This window comes from Phoenix dactylifera, unplaced genomic scaffold, assembly GCF_009389715.1.
Source record: "Phoenix dactylifera cultivar Barhee BC4 unplaced genomic scaffold, palm_55x_up_171113_PBpolish2nd_filt_p 000914F, whole genome shotgun sequence".
Lineage (NCBI taxonomy): Eukaryota > Viridiplantae > Streptophyta > Magnoliopsida > Arecales > Arecaceae > Phoenix > Phoenix dactylifera.
The window spans coordinates 117501-133595 of NW_024068274.1; the positions used below are offsets into that span (position 1 = coordinate 117501).

Consider the following 16095-nt stretch of genomic DNA (forward strand, 5'->3'; position numbering starts at 1 on the left):
TGAGCTACCGAACCATATTCAATACATGATTTTCAATTGCAAGTTGGGTATGCACTGGGGGATAATCTGCCACAACCTAAAGAGATGGGTTACATTTTGCAGCAATTTGACCTGTTGAGTTACTTTTATAATGTAAATTAATAATGGATAAGTTAATATTTAAGTATGCGTTATGTTGAAGGCCCAATCATTTTATGGAATCTTGGTTGCCAGTCCTAATATGTGATTGATAAATTCCAGTCACCGCACTCATTGTTACAGAGAAGAGTAAAAGATGCTAGTAAACATGCTTTTGTTTAAATGTGAATAGAGGTATGAGTTAGGTAGAGACCAAGGTCACAAAGGTTTGATATGTTGGAAATTTGGTATGTGTGCCCAACAAGTTTGACCTGCTAATGGTTATAAGTTGATCAGTGATGACTCATTGGTGGGAGTTTGGTAGTTATGAAACTCATGCATCTTAACTAATTAGTCTAACCCTTGCTAGACTCCAACTTGGCCACCCTATATTTTCTTATAGGTGGTGACTTGAATGGTCATGATGGAAAAATAGTAGAAGATAAAAATGATACTTGTTGGATGAGCACTTGGACTGAGCTATTCAACTAAGGAATAGACATTTGAGCTCTTACCTTATAAGTTGGCAGGAATAAGTAAATGTTTAAGTAGAAAGCTGATCATGTACTTCTAGGATTGGATAGTTGGTATGTTAAATAATTTATCCTTCACTAAGTGAAGAGGTGTTTACATGCATGGTTTGTAAGTTGATACCAAGAGAAAAGGTTAATCACATGACTCTGGCTAGTGGCTAGAAATTGGTGCACTGGAGAAAAGTATAGGGGATGGATTCAGAAAAGTAAAATATCAAATTATTTAGAAATGACCACATTTACACCAACTATGACACATTGTCAGCTTCAAGTTTTATTAAGGAGTTGCAAATGCACTTTATATAGAAAAGGATTTTTTGGTGGATAATTGGGGTCCAAAAAGTGATAAAAGGAATGAGATTTTGTTTTGAAAGAGTTGCAGCTGTTGAATGACTAGGACTTGGAAGATGTGCTCTACATAAGCAAAATAAGATATACTTGAGGAAGGTTAGATATGCATATTATACTTATTTACTTGATTTTTTGGCTTTCAAAAGTGATAGGAGATCTACATATGAGCTTAGGTTATGATATAATTTAAGTGAAGGATGGTGAGATTAACAGACTATTGATAGGTTATTTTAGGAGAATTGTGGATTAAATCATATGATTCATGAGCCTATAATTTAAGTCCTTGAAAAGAGAAGACATCAACTGCTTGGAAATTTTTCAGAGTTTAATGGATTAAAAAATTTAATTGCATTGCAATGACTCCTTTTCACTTCTTTCTCCTCACACCTGCTCATCTCACCCCTTTAGTATATCATACTTGTCATTTATTATGCTTCTCAAAACTGATATTTCAATAACCATGCTGTGGTTTGTGCTATTTTGTTATTGTTGCCTAAGTTCCTTGCCAGTTATGGCCATATTCTTATAGTGATATCTGTAATATATTGGTTGGCAAATTTGATCTGGTGATAGAAGAACATTTCTTTTGTTTTTTTTTCTCTTGTTTTTGAACTTGAAGAGGGGCAGATGCAGAACCCACCTCCTTTTATTACAGTGTAGATGGGATTTGAACCCAGCGACGTTACCACATGATAGAAGAATTTCACATAACGAGATGTGATTATTGATCAGTTATTTGAAGACATCAGTAGGACTTAATGCTTTAATGGAGAGATTTGATGAGTGCATTAGCTATCCTGGCTTATTCTTTTTCCTGTTCATGAGGGAACCTCCATCTTATAGACAATGATAATTGGTGAAGAGCCGATGTTGAAGAGGTGAGATTTTTACCATGTCCTTCATCCTCTTCCTTAGAGATTCCACCAAAAAAAAATCTGCTGAATGCGGAAGTAGATATTCATGTTGGACCTAGAAAATGTGTCATGTACGGGTTCAGGGAAGTTTGTCTTAAAAAAAGTTAAATAAAAGAAAACTTAGGAAGCAGGTGCAAAGATGAGTTACTGAGGATTTGGAAGTGGGTGAACCATACTGAATGAAAGAATCCTGCTACTAAGGGTTGGGCTTGGTGACAAATGCATGATAGTCCAACCAAAAGGGATATCCATCCCTACAGCAGTATCTTTAGAAACTATCTATCTTCATTCATCTGCATTCGTTCATACAGGCCATCGTTCCAAGAAGATCTGTGGTGTTTTATTTGGCGACTGTTTTCCTTTCAAAATATTTGGGGTTCATTCAGTCAAAAGATTTCTTCATGACGAGCTGTAAGCAGAAGGCAGACCTACAACCTGTGTGTTTGTGGCACATAAAATTGAAAATGGAACGGTGTGGATTAAACATCCGGAAGACATATTGATTTTTCTTTTTATTGTGGTGAAAGGAGTGGATAGTAGTCTCTTTTCCTTTAAATTTGAATTTTTTACTGACTCTTTGTCCAAGCTTCATGGAACTGAAGAATTTGTGGAATGACCTTTGTAAGTACCAGAATTGGTGCATTGATGCATGTGAGAGAGAAGATGGATGGCTGTGATCAAGGAAACCCCTAAAGTGAGGAGATAGGATTCTTGGCAATGGATTTCCAGTTTCTTAAGTGTGCACAGTTTTTCCTTTTCTTCCACCAATCTTGAGAGAAAAGAGAGTTTGTGATGCCGGTGTCTTGGGAGTTGGAGCCCCGATTGCTTTCGAAGACCTTTTTTTTTCGCATTTGGTTTCCTCTCTATTGTAATTACACCTTATACAACTCAACATTCCCTTTGGAGGATGACTATTGCAAAAAGTTTGCTTTATCTTACTGTATAGATTTTGCACTTTTTGTCTTTTGTAAGTTGAGTTTGGAGTCATAGAATGGTTCAAATTGCTTGTGAAGTGGAATTTTTTTTTTTTAAATTTCTGATTTCCTTGATCCAATCTTGAGTGTGAACATACAAACATGACATATTTGCGAGTGCATGTAACAATGACTTTCATAAGCAGTGTGAAACAGGATTGGAACTGCCTAAGTTTTAAGTCCAGGGCCATATGTGATGTCTGTATGAAATTTTTATTTGAAATTGTTGAGTTTTAGGTGATTAAATTTAGTTTAGGTGAAAAATATGTTGTACAACTATGGGATCATAGTAAAGTTGATTTTTAGGTGATTAAAATTAGTTTTTAGGTCAAAAATATATTTTACAAATATTGGGATAACAGTAACCTTGTTCTAAACCTATTTGGATTATGAAATATTGTTACCTGGTTTTAATCCATGTTGGATTAATCATTGTTTAGACTTCTTTTAGCTCCTTCTAGGTAATTGTAGAGTCACAAATTTAGATCAGTCTTTAATCAAATATTCAAATATAACATCTGTGTGTTTTTTGTGCATGTTTTTTCTTGTTTTTAGATATTCTTCTTCTTCTTCTTCGAATATAATATCTGTATGAGTTTTTTCTCGATCAAAATATTCGAGGATAACATCTGTGTGTGTTATTTTGTGGGTGTTTTTTCTTGCTTTTAAATATTCTTCTTCTGCTGCTGCTGCTGCTGCTTCTTCTTCTTTTTCTGCTGCTGCTTCTCCTTCTTCTGCTTCTTCTCCTCCTTTGTTTCATTTCTGCATGAGATGACTTTGATTTGTTATGGCTATAGATTACTCCATGAGATGTGGCTGATTTGTTATGGCTTTAGATTACTGCATGTGAGAAGGCTTGTTTGTTATGGCTATGGACTAAGGATTGTGCAAACAAGTTCCATTTTTTGCATCAACATAGTGTTTTCAGGATGGTTTTCAGAATAATGGTTTCAAGGGGTTTCTGCATGAGATGAGGCTTATTTATTATGGCTATAGACTAAGATTGTGCAAACGAGTTTCACCATTTGAACGAATATAGTTCAGTTGGCAATGTTTGAAGCATCTACTAATGATGGTTCACTTTGATAGGATAGAATGCTGTATTTTTAAATTTGAAATGGTGACTCTTTTTCAGTTCCCTTCTGAATATCTCATTGGAGGTTAGTTTGCTCAGCTTTTGTTAATCAGACTTGTATGCAGTGTTAACTAGCTATGTATGCAGAGCTACAAGTTTAGTTTCCAAGTATAATTTGGTTCAGAGAAGCCAAGTTTTCTTGAAAAGTTAGAAGTTCTTGAATGTTTATAAATAATTTAGTAAAATGCATTAGTTTTTTGTGCAATCACATAGACCTCATTTGGCATTGTTGTAGGTTGTAGGGATTTTGTCTATAGAGATTTGGGCATAGAGCATTTGCTAGTAGAGCTTTTTATAAAAAAAGTTGTCTACTATTTGGTAACTACATTTCTGAAATGCTGTAGAACTTTAACATCTGTTTGGTAACTAAATTTGAGAAAGTACTTTTAGTATCGGAAAATAATAATAAAGGACACTACATAGTACTTTCAATTATCGAACTATTTGTACTATCAAAACCTATTATTGAAAGTATTCTTAATTTAGAAATTAGTTATTTTGATATTTTAATCTAAGTATATAATACATAATAAAATTTTATATTTATTACAAAAATGTAACAATATTTCTATAATATTATCAATATTATAATAATATTATCTTGTTATAATATGATAAACTAGAATAATAATAACAATGATGTAATACAAGATAATACAATACTGTACAATATTATTATTATGTTATATTATTATTATATTGTATTATCATTATCAGAACTGTTATTATAAAGTATTATTAATTTGTAAATTATTTCTTTATATTTTAATCTTAATAATATAATAAATAAATTCAAAATTCTTAATTGCATGATTACGGTAGAAAGACACCAAATAAAATGGTTATAGCAAGAAAAAGTATTTTAAATTAATATTTTAAAAAATTTCATTGTTGGGGTTCGAATCTAGGTCTATTGAGTGAGCTTTCTTGTTCTGAAGAAAAAAGCTCCCATGCGCATCTCAGGTAGATCTTTTGCCCTAAAGCTCCAAATTGGAGCTTTTCCTGGTAGATCTTTTGGAAGAGCAAGAAAACTGTTTTAAAATTTCTATCAAACACCTTAAAATCAACGAAAAGACCTTTTGGCCCAAGAAGTGTTATAGTGTTGTTGGCAATGTTTTAAGCATATGCTACTAATGGTTCATTCTAATTAGGTGGGATTCTGTACTTTTTAGTTTTGAATTGGTGACTTTTCTCCAGTGCCGTTCTGAATATCTCATTTGAGGTTAGTTTGCTCACTTTTTGTTAACGAGACTTGTATGCAGAATTACTAGTTTCTAAGAATAATCTGATTGAGGAGGATTCAAGTTTTTGCAAAGTTAAAAGTTCTCTAAAGTTCACAAAAATTTAGTACAATATGATACTTTTCTACATATAATTTTTTTCTTTAATAACATAAAATGTGTTCACATGCATAGCTGTAATAGAATGGAAAATCCTTGCTAGAAAATGAGCATCTTTTTTCCCCCTGAATGTTACTTCACAAATTTTAATTGTTGTGTGGTTTGAGGTGAGTTTTAAGCAACTGTATTCCATTGGCAGATTGGATAATAGTTCTCTGTACTTTTAAGTCATTGCATTGAAGATAGTAGCTATATAGTTTCGAAATTAGATCAGGGTAAATATGTAGTTTCCAAATTAGATCAGGTCTTCTGTCATACCAGTTTAATCTGCTGCACAGAAACCAAAACTTTGTTACAAAGAAAGTGAGGCTGTTGGGTAGAGAATAAATCTGAAATTCTGAAGCGTCAGGCTCTTCATGGTGTTGTTTCTTAGGAGCTTTGAGGTTTTGAATACTTCTTTGCGCAATGGTATTACTAGAAATACAGCAATTTAAGTGATGAATGAGAATGGAGATTATGGTAATTGGACCTATGTGTTTGTTTTCTTGCTCTTTCTGATAACTTCTATGCAACTATGTTAGTTCAACAAGATATTAATTACTGATGGTCTAAATAGTTCCTTCTACTTCCAAGAGTTTAGGTGGATCCATGTAATAATTGAGATGCTTCCATCTTATGCTATCATTAGTTATGGAATTGACTAGTGATAATGGTACCCTTTTATCCCATGCAGTTGAAGCAAAAGCTAAAACAAGAAAACACTGAAGCTGCTAAATCAAGCGAGTGGACAACCAGCCCAGGATGTGCTGAAATGATTATCAGACCCCTTCAAACACCTGTCTCGGCAAAAGGAGGTAGAGCCTGTGGTAGGCTCAAGGTTGCAAAGTACAATAAGTCGGGACCTCAAACACTTGTGTCAAATGCAGGTGAGATTATTGCTATTTATGTTATGTTTTGTTTTCAAATCAAGTTCATCAGTAAAACTTAAATCTTTATCTTTTCCTTGTATGCTCTGGTTGGCAGCATTAGTTGTTGTAATACACTTGGTTCAGATTATACATCTTATCCTTTGAATTTGTTCCTGTTGGATGGGTAAATAAATGAAAATTGATAATTTAGTAAAGAATGATCTGTTAATTTTGCAGGTTACCCTTCTGGTAATCCTGTCACACCTGTTGGTACTTGCCGCTATGACAACTCTTTAGGTGATCGAAATGACACTTTTATCTGTCTGAGTAACAAGACAATTTACTACTAGTCTCCCCCCACCCCCACCCCCCCTTTTTCCTTTCTTTTAAGCTAAGACAGTTCTAAGAAACCTTCAGGGAATGTTGTTTGCATGAGCTGAAATCATGTGATGTAATTCTGTTTCAGGACTCCTAACAAAAAAGTTCATCAATTTGCTTAAACGTGCACAGGATGGCATCCTTGATTTGAATAAGGCTGCAGAAACTTTGGAGGTGAGTGGACAGTGTTTTGTAGTAATATATTGTCATATTGATAGTAATAAGAAGATTTCTACAAGTGCAGGTGCAAAAGCGGCGGATATATGACATTACAAATGTCCTCGAGGGAATTGGTCTCATAGAGAAGAAACTCAAGAACAGAATATGTTGGAAGTAATTTATTATTGTGTTTCCACATATTTGTCATTTCATTTTCTTTTGGCTTCTTTTATAAACATTTAGAAAAAGGACTTTAAGAATTCCCCAGGTGGCAAATAAACAAGGAATATTTTGACAGGGGACTTGATGACTCGAGGCCAGCAGAGATTGACGATGCTGTTTCAAGTTTACAGGTACATGATAGCTGTGTTAGTTTCTTTTGGACTCAGATGTGCACCTTTGTCTTTTGATGATACTATGATCATGATCTGAATGTACTCTCATCTTGCTAGTCCAACATTGCCTGAACTCTGTAAATGTCATGCTAGTTATTCTTTTCTTTTTTCCCTGAGAATTATGGTTGGAATGCCACTTCCAAGTTTGGACCTGCAGATCAAGTCCTGTTTGCATAATACTAGCAGTTTGAGCCTTTCTTTCTAGATGTGAACCTTCCATATCATAACCGGAATATTCAAAGTTTCTACTTCTCATTTTCAGGTAGAAGTTGAAAGTCTTTCAATGAAAGATCACAACTTAGAAAATTATATAAGGTTGTATGTTGCTCAAATTCATAAATTATAATTATCTTTAGGATCTTATTACCTAGCCTGAAACTTATACGTTTTTGCAGTGAAATGCAACAAAAGCTAAGGGATTTTTGTGAAGATGAAAACAATCAGAAGTAGGTTCTGCTTTTTATCTCATACATGGAAGCTTAGTTGTAATTTTGTAGCCTCTTTGTTCTTTCATTCCTCTCAACTTCAGCAGGTGGCTATATGTGACTGAAGATGACATCAAGGGCATACCCTGCTTTAAGGTCATCTCATTTGCCTGTAGAACATAATTTCTCAGGGCTGTCAAGCATTTAGATTCCTGTCATTTTAAAGTAACTACTGCTAAGTACATGCTCTCTCCATCTTGGTTGCAGAATGAAACACTAATCGCAATTAAAGCACCCCATGGCACTACTCTAGAAGTCCCAGATCCTGATGAGGTGGGAAGAGGCATGGAAGGTCTTATAGAAGTAAATGCATTTTAGATGTTGTGTTATATTATATTAAAGATTCCTCACTGCATAGCAGGCTGTTGACTATCCCCTGAGAAGATATAGAATTGTTTTGAGAAGTACCATGGGCCCAATAGATGTTTATCTTGTTAGGTAGCACTACTTTCCTTTCTGACATGCACAACTAAAGTAGATTTGCCCCTGGTACAGGGCATATTAAGAGTTTCTGAGTATTTGTTTATTTATGATTATTTCCTTAGTCAATTTGAGGAGAAGTTTGAGGAGTTGAGTGGCATGGTGGTACCTCCAAGCCTGCCACCTATATCAAATTCCAGGCCTGCTGAGACTGCAGCATCCACGACAGTAACAGAAGGGTGCAGAGGAAAGGTGCTTGAGGTTCAAGATCCTCGGAGGATGTGTACATATCTCAATTCTTCTCAGGACCTTGTTGGCGGGATGATGAAGATTGTTCCTTCAGATGTTGATGTAAGTGCTTTGATCTTGGATGCAGATTTTATCTATGATAAACAACTATCTCAAAAGAACTGCTAATATCTTGACATAGTAATAGTATCAAGCAATACTATGAGTGTACATGCAAAAGGGACAAGGCTTTAGGCCATAGTTATCAAACTATGACCTAACCATGTTGATCGGCTTTATAAGCCACATTCATGAATCAGAATAAAGAACAGTTTCATAGTCTGAGCTTTTTGTGAGTGGCCTTCAAACTTTACGTCTGTGTGTAGAACCAGCATTATCTATTTTGGCCTGATGGATCCTTTTTCTTGCTTTTATATCACCAAACAATATGTTCAATCTGTGATATGGTTGAGTTGTGGTGAGTTGCTCTGACTGCCCCTGCCTTATGACCATCCTTTTCATCATGTGAGTGCAGTTTGACCGCTATAAAGGCAAGCAAATTAATTTATTTTTCATATAATGTTTTGTTCTTTATCTGACCTTTATATTTCATATCCTTGAGTGCTTCAAGTCATTTAAATAATTTTCTTAATATTCTGATGTTTTGCACTAGCAGAACAAATAATGACAAGGAAATTTGTCTAACAAAATATCCACTAATGATTTATTTTGTTCTTTTACAAAAGAAAAAAGTTCTTCAGAAGGACGGAAAACATAATCAGTCCAACTGTTAGCTGTTTTTTTGTGTACTTGACCCTATCTGGAGCTACATAAAGATCATTAGCTCGTGAGCTAGCTAAGGATCCACTCTACTCTGCAATATGCTTTCGTTGATTACTCCATGCTCTTCTTAACAGCTGAAAACTCCGAACCTTAGATAGTGTGCAAATCTGTGCTCTCCTGAAATTATTGAGCTAATATAGTGGCTCTTCATTATATAAGAATATATATTCTCTGTTTTGCAGATTGATGCTGATTACTGGCTTCTATCAGATGCTGATGTCAGTATAACAGATATGTGGGGAACATCTCGTATCCTCTTTTTAGTACTTGCCTGTTCTTTCTTCTTTAGTTTGTGTTCACAGAAAATTAGATCTTGGAAATCCTTAAAACCAATCACAGCCGAAGTTCCATGGGATTTGGGGGGCAGGTTTGATGCCAACTTCATGCTGGGTAGCACCAGCATCCCTTGGCCTCAAACTCCATCATCTAGTGTTGCTGAAGTTCTTCCCAGCGGTAACTCCACTCAGAGATGAATACAGGATTGGTGGAAAATCTAGCAATAGAGGTTTGTTAACTTAACAGAAACTTTACATCTCTGTTGATCTCTCCAATGTTGATGTTTGTTGATAACCCTCTGGTTCGAGATCATTCATTTGGGTTGGTGATTTAATGTTAGTGCAGGATAGGCTACTGGGACAGCTGTTTGTGAAGTTGCAATAGGCTGAGTTAGCTGCAGTTGAAAGTTGTATAGCTACTCCGACGTATAGCTGAGTAACGTATGTGATCATGAGCAACCGATGAAAAATAAATTTGGATACCTGCTTTTCTGAAGCTATCATGTATGCGGCAACCATATCATTGAGAGTAAGCAACGAATTTGAAAGAATCAGATGGCATCTCTCTCTCTCTCTCTCTCTCTCTCTCTCTCTCTCTCATGCTTTTGCAAGAAGTTATCCGGTCAGGCTTGTACTCGCCTACTGCATGTATCGTCTCGCAAGTCTATTGATTTAAAGTTACATTGTATGGTTCCGCTTGGCAGCAAATTGAGGGCTTCTCCGTGCCCAGTATTTGTAAGCAGATGTATACGGAGCCTACCTCCTGTGTGTTTCCTTGCTCCGATCTATTGGTTTGAAGTTAGGTTGTATGGTTCTGCTTGTAACATGCCTTCTGCTTTGTAGGGCTGAGCGAATTTATATGCTCTCTCTCTCTCTCTCTCTCTCTCTCTCTCTCTCTCTCTCTCTCTCTCCATACAGTCTGTTGGTTTAAAGTGAAGTTTGTATGATTCTGCTTGGATGTAAATCGAGGCCTGCATTGTAGAGTACACATGGCCTCCTCTCAAGGACTGGGTGAACATTAGATGATCTCTTTCTCCTAGTCCAAGCCCCAGTTAACAAACATGAAAAAACTGTTGCCTAGCTTGGTGAAAGGAAATGCTTATGGGTAGGGATGGCAAATTGGGTTGGGTCTAACATTAGGTTGGGTCAAATTCAGGTTGGATCAGAAAATCATAGATCTGAACCCGACTTGTTTATTAAATAGATCAGAAATTACAACCTGAATCTGATCTGTTTAATAAACAAATAATCCGATCCGATCCGTTTAACCTGTTTAATAAAACAGATAACTTGTTTACTCTACTAAATTTGATCGGATCCGTTTAACCTATTTAGCCCAACCCGATCCCGGTTTAATTAAAAATTTCTTCAGATCTCGTACTACATCGAAGCACCAGAAAAGAACCTTAGGAGAAAGAAAAATATAGACTCTGGAGCTTGTTCTGTTTCAAGAACACATCAAGTTACAATTTTTGTTCCAAAAAATATGAAACAAAAAATCTAGATTTCTAATTACAAAATTAAAACAAAAACGAAGATGGATCAGAAGCAAGAAAGCCCCGATCAAAGTACAAAAAAATGAGTTCAGGAAACAAAAAAAACACCACCTTCAGACCGACTCGGTCCTCTTCCTGTGGTCTCCTCTGGCGCTCAATCCCACCCGTGTAATCTCTCTTTCCCTCTCTTGCTCTTTCACTGCATCACTATCACGGTCGTCGCTGCTGCTTCCGTCGTTCCGAGGGTTGCCCCAGTCTCTGACCCTCCTACCCTCCACCAGCATGGTGACGGGCCCCGCCCTGCCCTCTGCGGCCATGGCCATGGCGACCACGAAGTTCATGAGGATGTCCTCGTAGTTGCGCTGGCGACGGAGGGGAGGGAGGCGTAGCCAACGGCGAGATAGAACAGAAGCAAGAACAAAAACCTAGATTTCTAATCACAAAATTAGAACAAAGACGAAGATAGAACAGAAGTAAGAAAGCCCCGATCAAAGTACGAAAAAATGATTTTCAGAAGAAAAAAACCCACCTTCAGAGCATTAACAAGGTCGGCCCGGTCCTCTGCGCTCAGATCTACGCATCAACAAACACCAGGAAGAGGAGCAGAGATCAAAAAATTAAAAGAAATAAAAAAAGAGAGATCCGAGGGAAATAGCGGAGGGGAAAGGAAATCGGGAGTGGTAGTGGGAGAGCGGAATCGAGATCGGATAGATTGAGGCTGTCTTCTTGCTTGTCGTTGCTCATCGTCACCTCCGCCGAGATGCGAGAGAGATCAAAACCGTAGAGAGAGACAGAAGGATTGGGGAGCGAGGGGAAAGGGTGAATAGGAATTAGAAAGGACTGGAGTTATCATAGCCGAGAACCCAGACGCCATGGCTTCGCAAAGATCACGGACTAAGGGATGATCCGGATCCTTGGAGGAGATCTAGAGTTAGGGTTTCATACCTCTCAGTCTTCGGATTCGACCGTAGAGAAACTCGTAGAAGAGGACGCGGCGCTGCCATGGGACTGTGGGAGTGGCCGGCGGCGACCTTGTGGGCGACGTACTCGTGGGTGCCGACGAAGGAGCACGACCGGGCGGCGACCGGCTCGGCGACGAATCAGCGGGAGGGGAGGGAAGGGGGCTGGCTTGCGAGAGCGGAAGAGGCGGTCTGGGAGGCAGGAGGGGTCGTCGGCGCTGTCGGAGGGGTCGAAGGCAGCGGGCTCGAGGGTGGGGGAGGAGGTGGATTGGAGGGAGAGCCGGAGAGGTCGAAATGTCGAGCCGAAAAAAAAAAAAAGAAAAAAAAAAAAAAAAGGAGGGCACCAGTGTCCTAAGGACCCGTCGGGACAATATTTTTAATGGGTGATGGTCCTTGTGGGATGTTAGCCTATGACTCTTGTCCAACTCAACCCATATATTAAACAGATTATTAAACAAATTATACAGGTTAAACAGATCAGATATCTTAAACTTGTATCCAATTCAATTAATAAACAGATTAAACGGATCAACCTAATTATGATCCAAATTTGTTTAGGCTAAATCCAAAATTTTTTATGGCATGTCGAATACGGATCCAATTGGCGGATCAGATCATATTTTGCCACCTCTATTATGGGACTCCAAAGCTATGTCAACCGTTGTGCTTTTACATGCTATGGTTCTACCTGGCAAGCCTTGGATCCATCGGTAGCGATCTTGCGCGAAAATGTTCCATCCTGCTGATGTTTCATCCATTTGCTTGAAGAGAGAATTGGCAGGCATGCTTGCAGTCTCGCAGTTGAGATCTTGTCCAATCACTCAGTGAGTCCTTCTGACCCTTGATTAAATGTATCATTTGCATGGACGGTGGATGATTTAAATAGGAATGGCTGAACATAACAGGAGAGAGTCCGACCTCCGACCTCTTTCTCTCTCATATCCTTCAGATAGCCCTTGTCATTTAGTCGGGAAAAACAGCAATCTCCTGTGGAGTGATTGTACACCTTGCCCGTGAATTCTTTCTCAAGCATGTTCTCTCCATCAGAGCCGTGGTACGGCCCAAGAAAATGTTGCTCCGGTCCAGGTTTCAAAAGGGGTGTGGATTTTGAGAATCTAGAGCAGTGGGACAAGGGATCCAAAGTAAAAAGACTCATTCTGTTCTCTTGGGGCCATTTCTAGAGGTTGGGGATCGATCAATAGCTAGAATTCAAATTTTTGAACTTGAAGAAGGCCACGGCCGAATGTAGTGAGACCCAGTTGCACCAAAAAAAATAAAAAAGGGTCATAGATCAAAGATTCAAAAAATGGCAATTGGATGGTCCTAGATTTTGTCTCCGACATCTGAGAGTTAGAAATTCTTTCCTTCTCTTTGATTTGGAGGCAGAGTTATTTAGAGCGCAAATATTTCATACGTGAATTATATTCTCCCATTCTGTTTTGGAGGGTTTTTGGATGGATTTTTAGGTGCTCTTAGGATAACTTTTGTTTAATAGGGTTAGAGATATCAAAATTATGAAAACTATTCAAAAATACTTAGGTTATGATAGGCGGCGCTGGTGCGAATTTGAGCATAATCTAAGTTCATTTGAGAGGGTTCCAAAAATAGCTTAAATTAAGCTGAATATTGAATCGATGGAATCCAATCAACTTGACTATAGAAATTGAGTCAAACTAGTTATAATTAAACCTAATTTGAACCCATGGAATGCTGCTTAGAGTGAAGAAGAGGAGGAAATGAGGGTCAGTTAGAGAAGAAATGTTGTGAGGTTAGTGAAGCAGGCTAAACTTACAGAATTGGCTTGACTGGTTGAAAGAAATTGAAAAAATGGTGGGGTCATATTCTATTAAGCTCAAAATCGATCAATTGGGTTGTAATAATGCAGGACTTCACCCAAAATGGTTAGTTGGAAGATATTATTTGGATTCCTTAATTCTGTATAAGTATCCAAAATCTTTACGGTGAATAATCGATGTGGGACTAAATACACGCTTGCATGGGTCCTCACATACTTTTCCTATTTAAGCCCTGACATCCTTGTCAACGAACCCATGCTATAGTGTCATCTAGTCCACATAGGCTATGAGTCGAGTTCTCTCTGATACCATTTGAGATAATCTAAGATCTCATCCAAAAAGGTTAGCTGAAAGGTATTATTTGAGTTTCTTGATCCTGTATAAGTATCTAAAATCTTTTTGGTGAATAATCGATATGGGACTAATACATGCTCGCATAGGTCCTCACATTAATATTTGTCATACCCCAATCCGAGTTCACGAACCGGAGGTCATGACAACCGTTGCATACTTATACGGAACCCTCCCCACTAGCATGCAAGGCATCTCAACATGATCTCATAAATATGCAGCGGAACAATTTAAATAATAATGTGCAAACTTTATTTCATAACCAGCTCAACATTTAAATGTCTCACGATTCTAACAATATTCCAGGGTAGTACATCAATTTAAATAAACTCTATTCTAAGATAATCTGGGCCAAAGTTTTGCTAATCGCTTTTTCATTTTGAAAACCTCGATCGGGCTAATTCTCTGAATCTGTACAAAAATAAGAAATCGTATCATGAGCTAGACAACCTACACTACAAAAAAATAGTATTTTCAGCGCTTTTTTAGAGTCTGTACCGATGCTTATAAGCGTCAGTAATTTTGGCGCCGACATTTTGAAAAGCATTGCAAAAGCATCGGATAGATAGGAGTGAAAACTAAAGCTATGCCAATGCTTATAAGCGTCGGCCTAGTTTAGAGTTCGCCGACACTAATAAGCGTCGGCGAAAACTGAAGATAGATCGACGCTTATAAGCTTCATTCTAATTATTTTTTAAAAAAATATATTTAAAAATCCTAACCCTAGAGGCTTTGAGGATGGCTTTTTGGGGCGGTTCGGAAGCGAGAAAGAAGAAGAGGAAGAGGTGAGGGAGGGGGCCTCCATTCCCATCACTATTTCGAATCACTGTCCATGCTTGCCCGTGAGGATCCCCAAGAGCCGAAGGTTCATCCAAATGGAGGGATTCAGCATCTCCTCACTGCGAACAAAATTTCCATTAAGAATAGAAAAAAAGGAGCTAAGATCGGGGAAATATATGAAAGAGAAATTTCATACGATGTGGAGCAGCCGATAAGGAGGAGGAGAAGCTCACCAGATTTTGATAATGTCTAGCTTACCGTACTTCCTCTGATTAATCTTGGCATGCATCGTCGCCACCATTGTAGAAATTTCTACTGAAACACAAGATATCTTTGAAATAGGGCAAAATGAAACAAGATCAGGAGGAGAGTTTAAGGCTCACGAGATCTGGCCGAGAGGAGCTTTCCTCGCAAGAAGTTGATGAAGCACAAGATATCTTCGTCCGTTTGAGTATTAGTACCTGCAAATATGGACAAAATAACAATCAAAAATTCGAAAAAGGTGCCAAATCTCAAATCCCCTAAGAGATAGAAAATTCAAATTAAAAACCAATCACATACCCAAATAGATCTCTCCAAAGACCTGCTCCCGATCTTGTGACCGAGCCAAAACTTGTTCTCGACATTGGGCTCCATCGCTGCAGCCAGATTCAAGAAACCTCCTCCCTCGATTTCAAACCCTAACCCTAAAAATCAAATTTTTTACAATGAAAAAGAAAATCCCGAAGAAAAAAACACCAACGGCCGCAAAAATAGATGAACCCCCTCCAATCTCTCAAATCCTCACAGATTCATGCCAAACAGCAAGAAAATAGACTGACTCACATCATCCAATCGATCGGGGGGGGGGGGGGGGGGGGGGGGGGAATTTATGTGGGTGGGTTTTTGGGAGAACATGGGCCTCCGATGACGCTTTAGAGAAAGCGTCGTGGGGGTGGGGGCTGGGTTCATTTGGACTCCGACGATGCTTTAGAAAAAATGTCGTTGGGATGGGGGCTAGGTTTAGTTGGACTTTGATGATGCTTTAGAGAAAGCATTGTGGGTTGGACTCCGACGATGCTTTTAAGCGTCATCTAATCACTTTCTTCTTTTTCTTTGGCCTCCGACGATGCTTTTTCACAACGCTATCTAGCATCATCATAGTCATAATATCATGACCGTCGACACTATTTAAAAGTATCGGCAATTTTTTGTGCTGGAGCCAAAATTACCGACACTTCTACCTAGCATCGGCATATATATGTCGGGATAGCCAACT

At 38.0% G+C, this 16095-nt stretch overlaps 2 protein-coding genes across 5 annotated transcripts in view; one reads left to right on the forward strand and one right to left on the reverse strand.

Moving 5' to 3' along the window:
• Positions 1 to 10197, forward strand: part of LOC103721412 (transcription factor E2FB-like) — an 11853-nt gene extending 1656 nt beyond the window's left edge. The window contains exons 2-15 of one of the 4 annotated variants that reach the window (XM_039120922.1): positions 6098 to 6290; positions 6510 to 6569; positions 6739 to 6824; positions 6895 to 6983; positions 7108 to 7162; positions 7467 to 7519; positions 7600 to 7650; positions 7734 to 7785; positions 7897 to 7962; positions 8051 to 8127; positions 8235 to 8460; positions 9363 to 9429; positions 9520 to 9685; positions 9797 to 10197. In XM_039120922.1, the coding sequence (XP_038976850.1) occupies positions 6098 to 6290; positions 6510 to 6569; positions 6739 to 6824; positions 6895 to 6983; positions 7108 to 7162; positions 7467 to 7519; positions 7600 to 7650; positions 7734 to 7785; positions 7897 to 7962; positions 8051 to 8127; positions 8235 to 8460; positions 9363 to 9429; positions 9520 to 9653 (1209 nt within the window). In that variant the 3' untranslated portion in view covers positions 9654 to 9685; positions 9797 to 10197. The remainder of the gene's footprint in view (positions 1 to 6097; positions 6291 to 6509; positions 6570 to 6738; positions 6825 to 6894; positions 6984 to 7107; positions 7163 to 7466; positions 7520 to 7599; positions 7651 to 7733; positions 7786 to 7896; positions 7963 to 8050; positions 8128 to 8234; positions 8461 to 9362; positions 9430 to 9519; positions 9686 to 9796) is intronic. The other 3 variants (XM_039120921.1, XM_008811611.4, XM_039120923.1) reach the window with 3 other exon arrangements.
• Positions 10198 to 10861: 664 nt separating this feature from the next.
• On the reverse strand, positions 10862 to 15473 carry LOC103721417. The gene is made up of 5 exons (XM_039120920.1): positions 15399 to 15473; positions 15221 to 15298; positions 11897 to 12335; positions 11481 to 11524; positions 10862 to 11376 (listed from the first exon to the last, which is right to left on the reverse strand). Exons 1-5 carry the CDS (start codon positions 15471 to 15473, stop codon positions 11065 to 11067), a joined length of 948 nt encoding a protein of 315 aa, XP_038976848.1. The 3' UTR covers positions 10862 to 11064.
• Between the last annotated feature and the right edge of the window lie 622 nt (positions 15474 to 16095).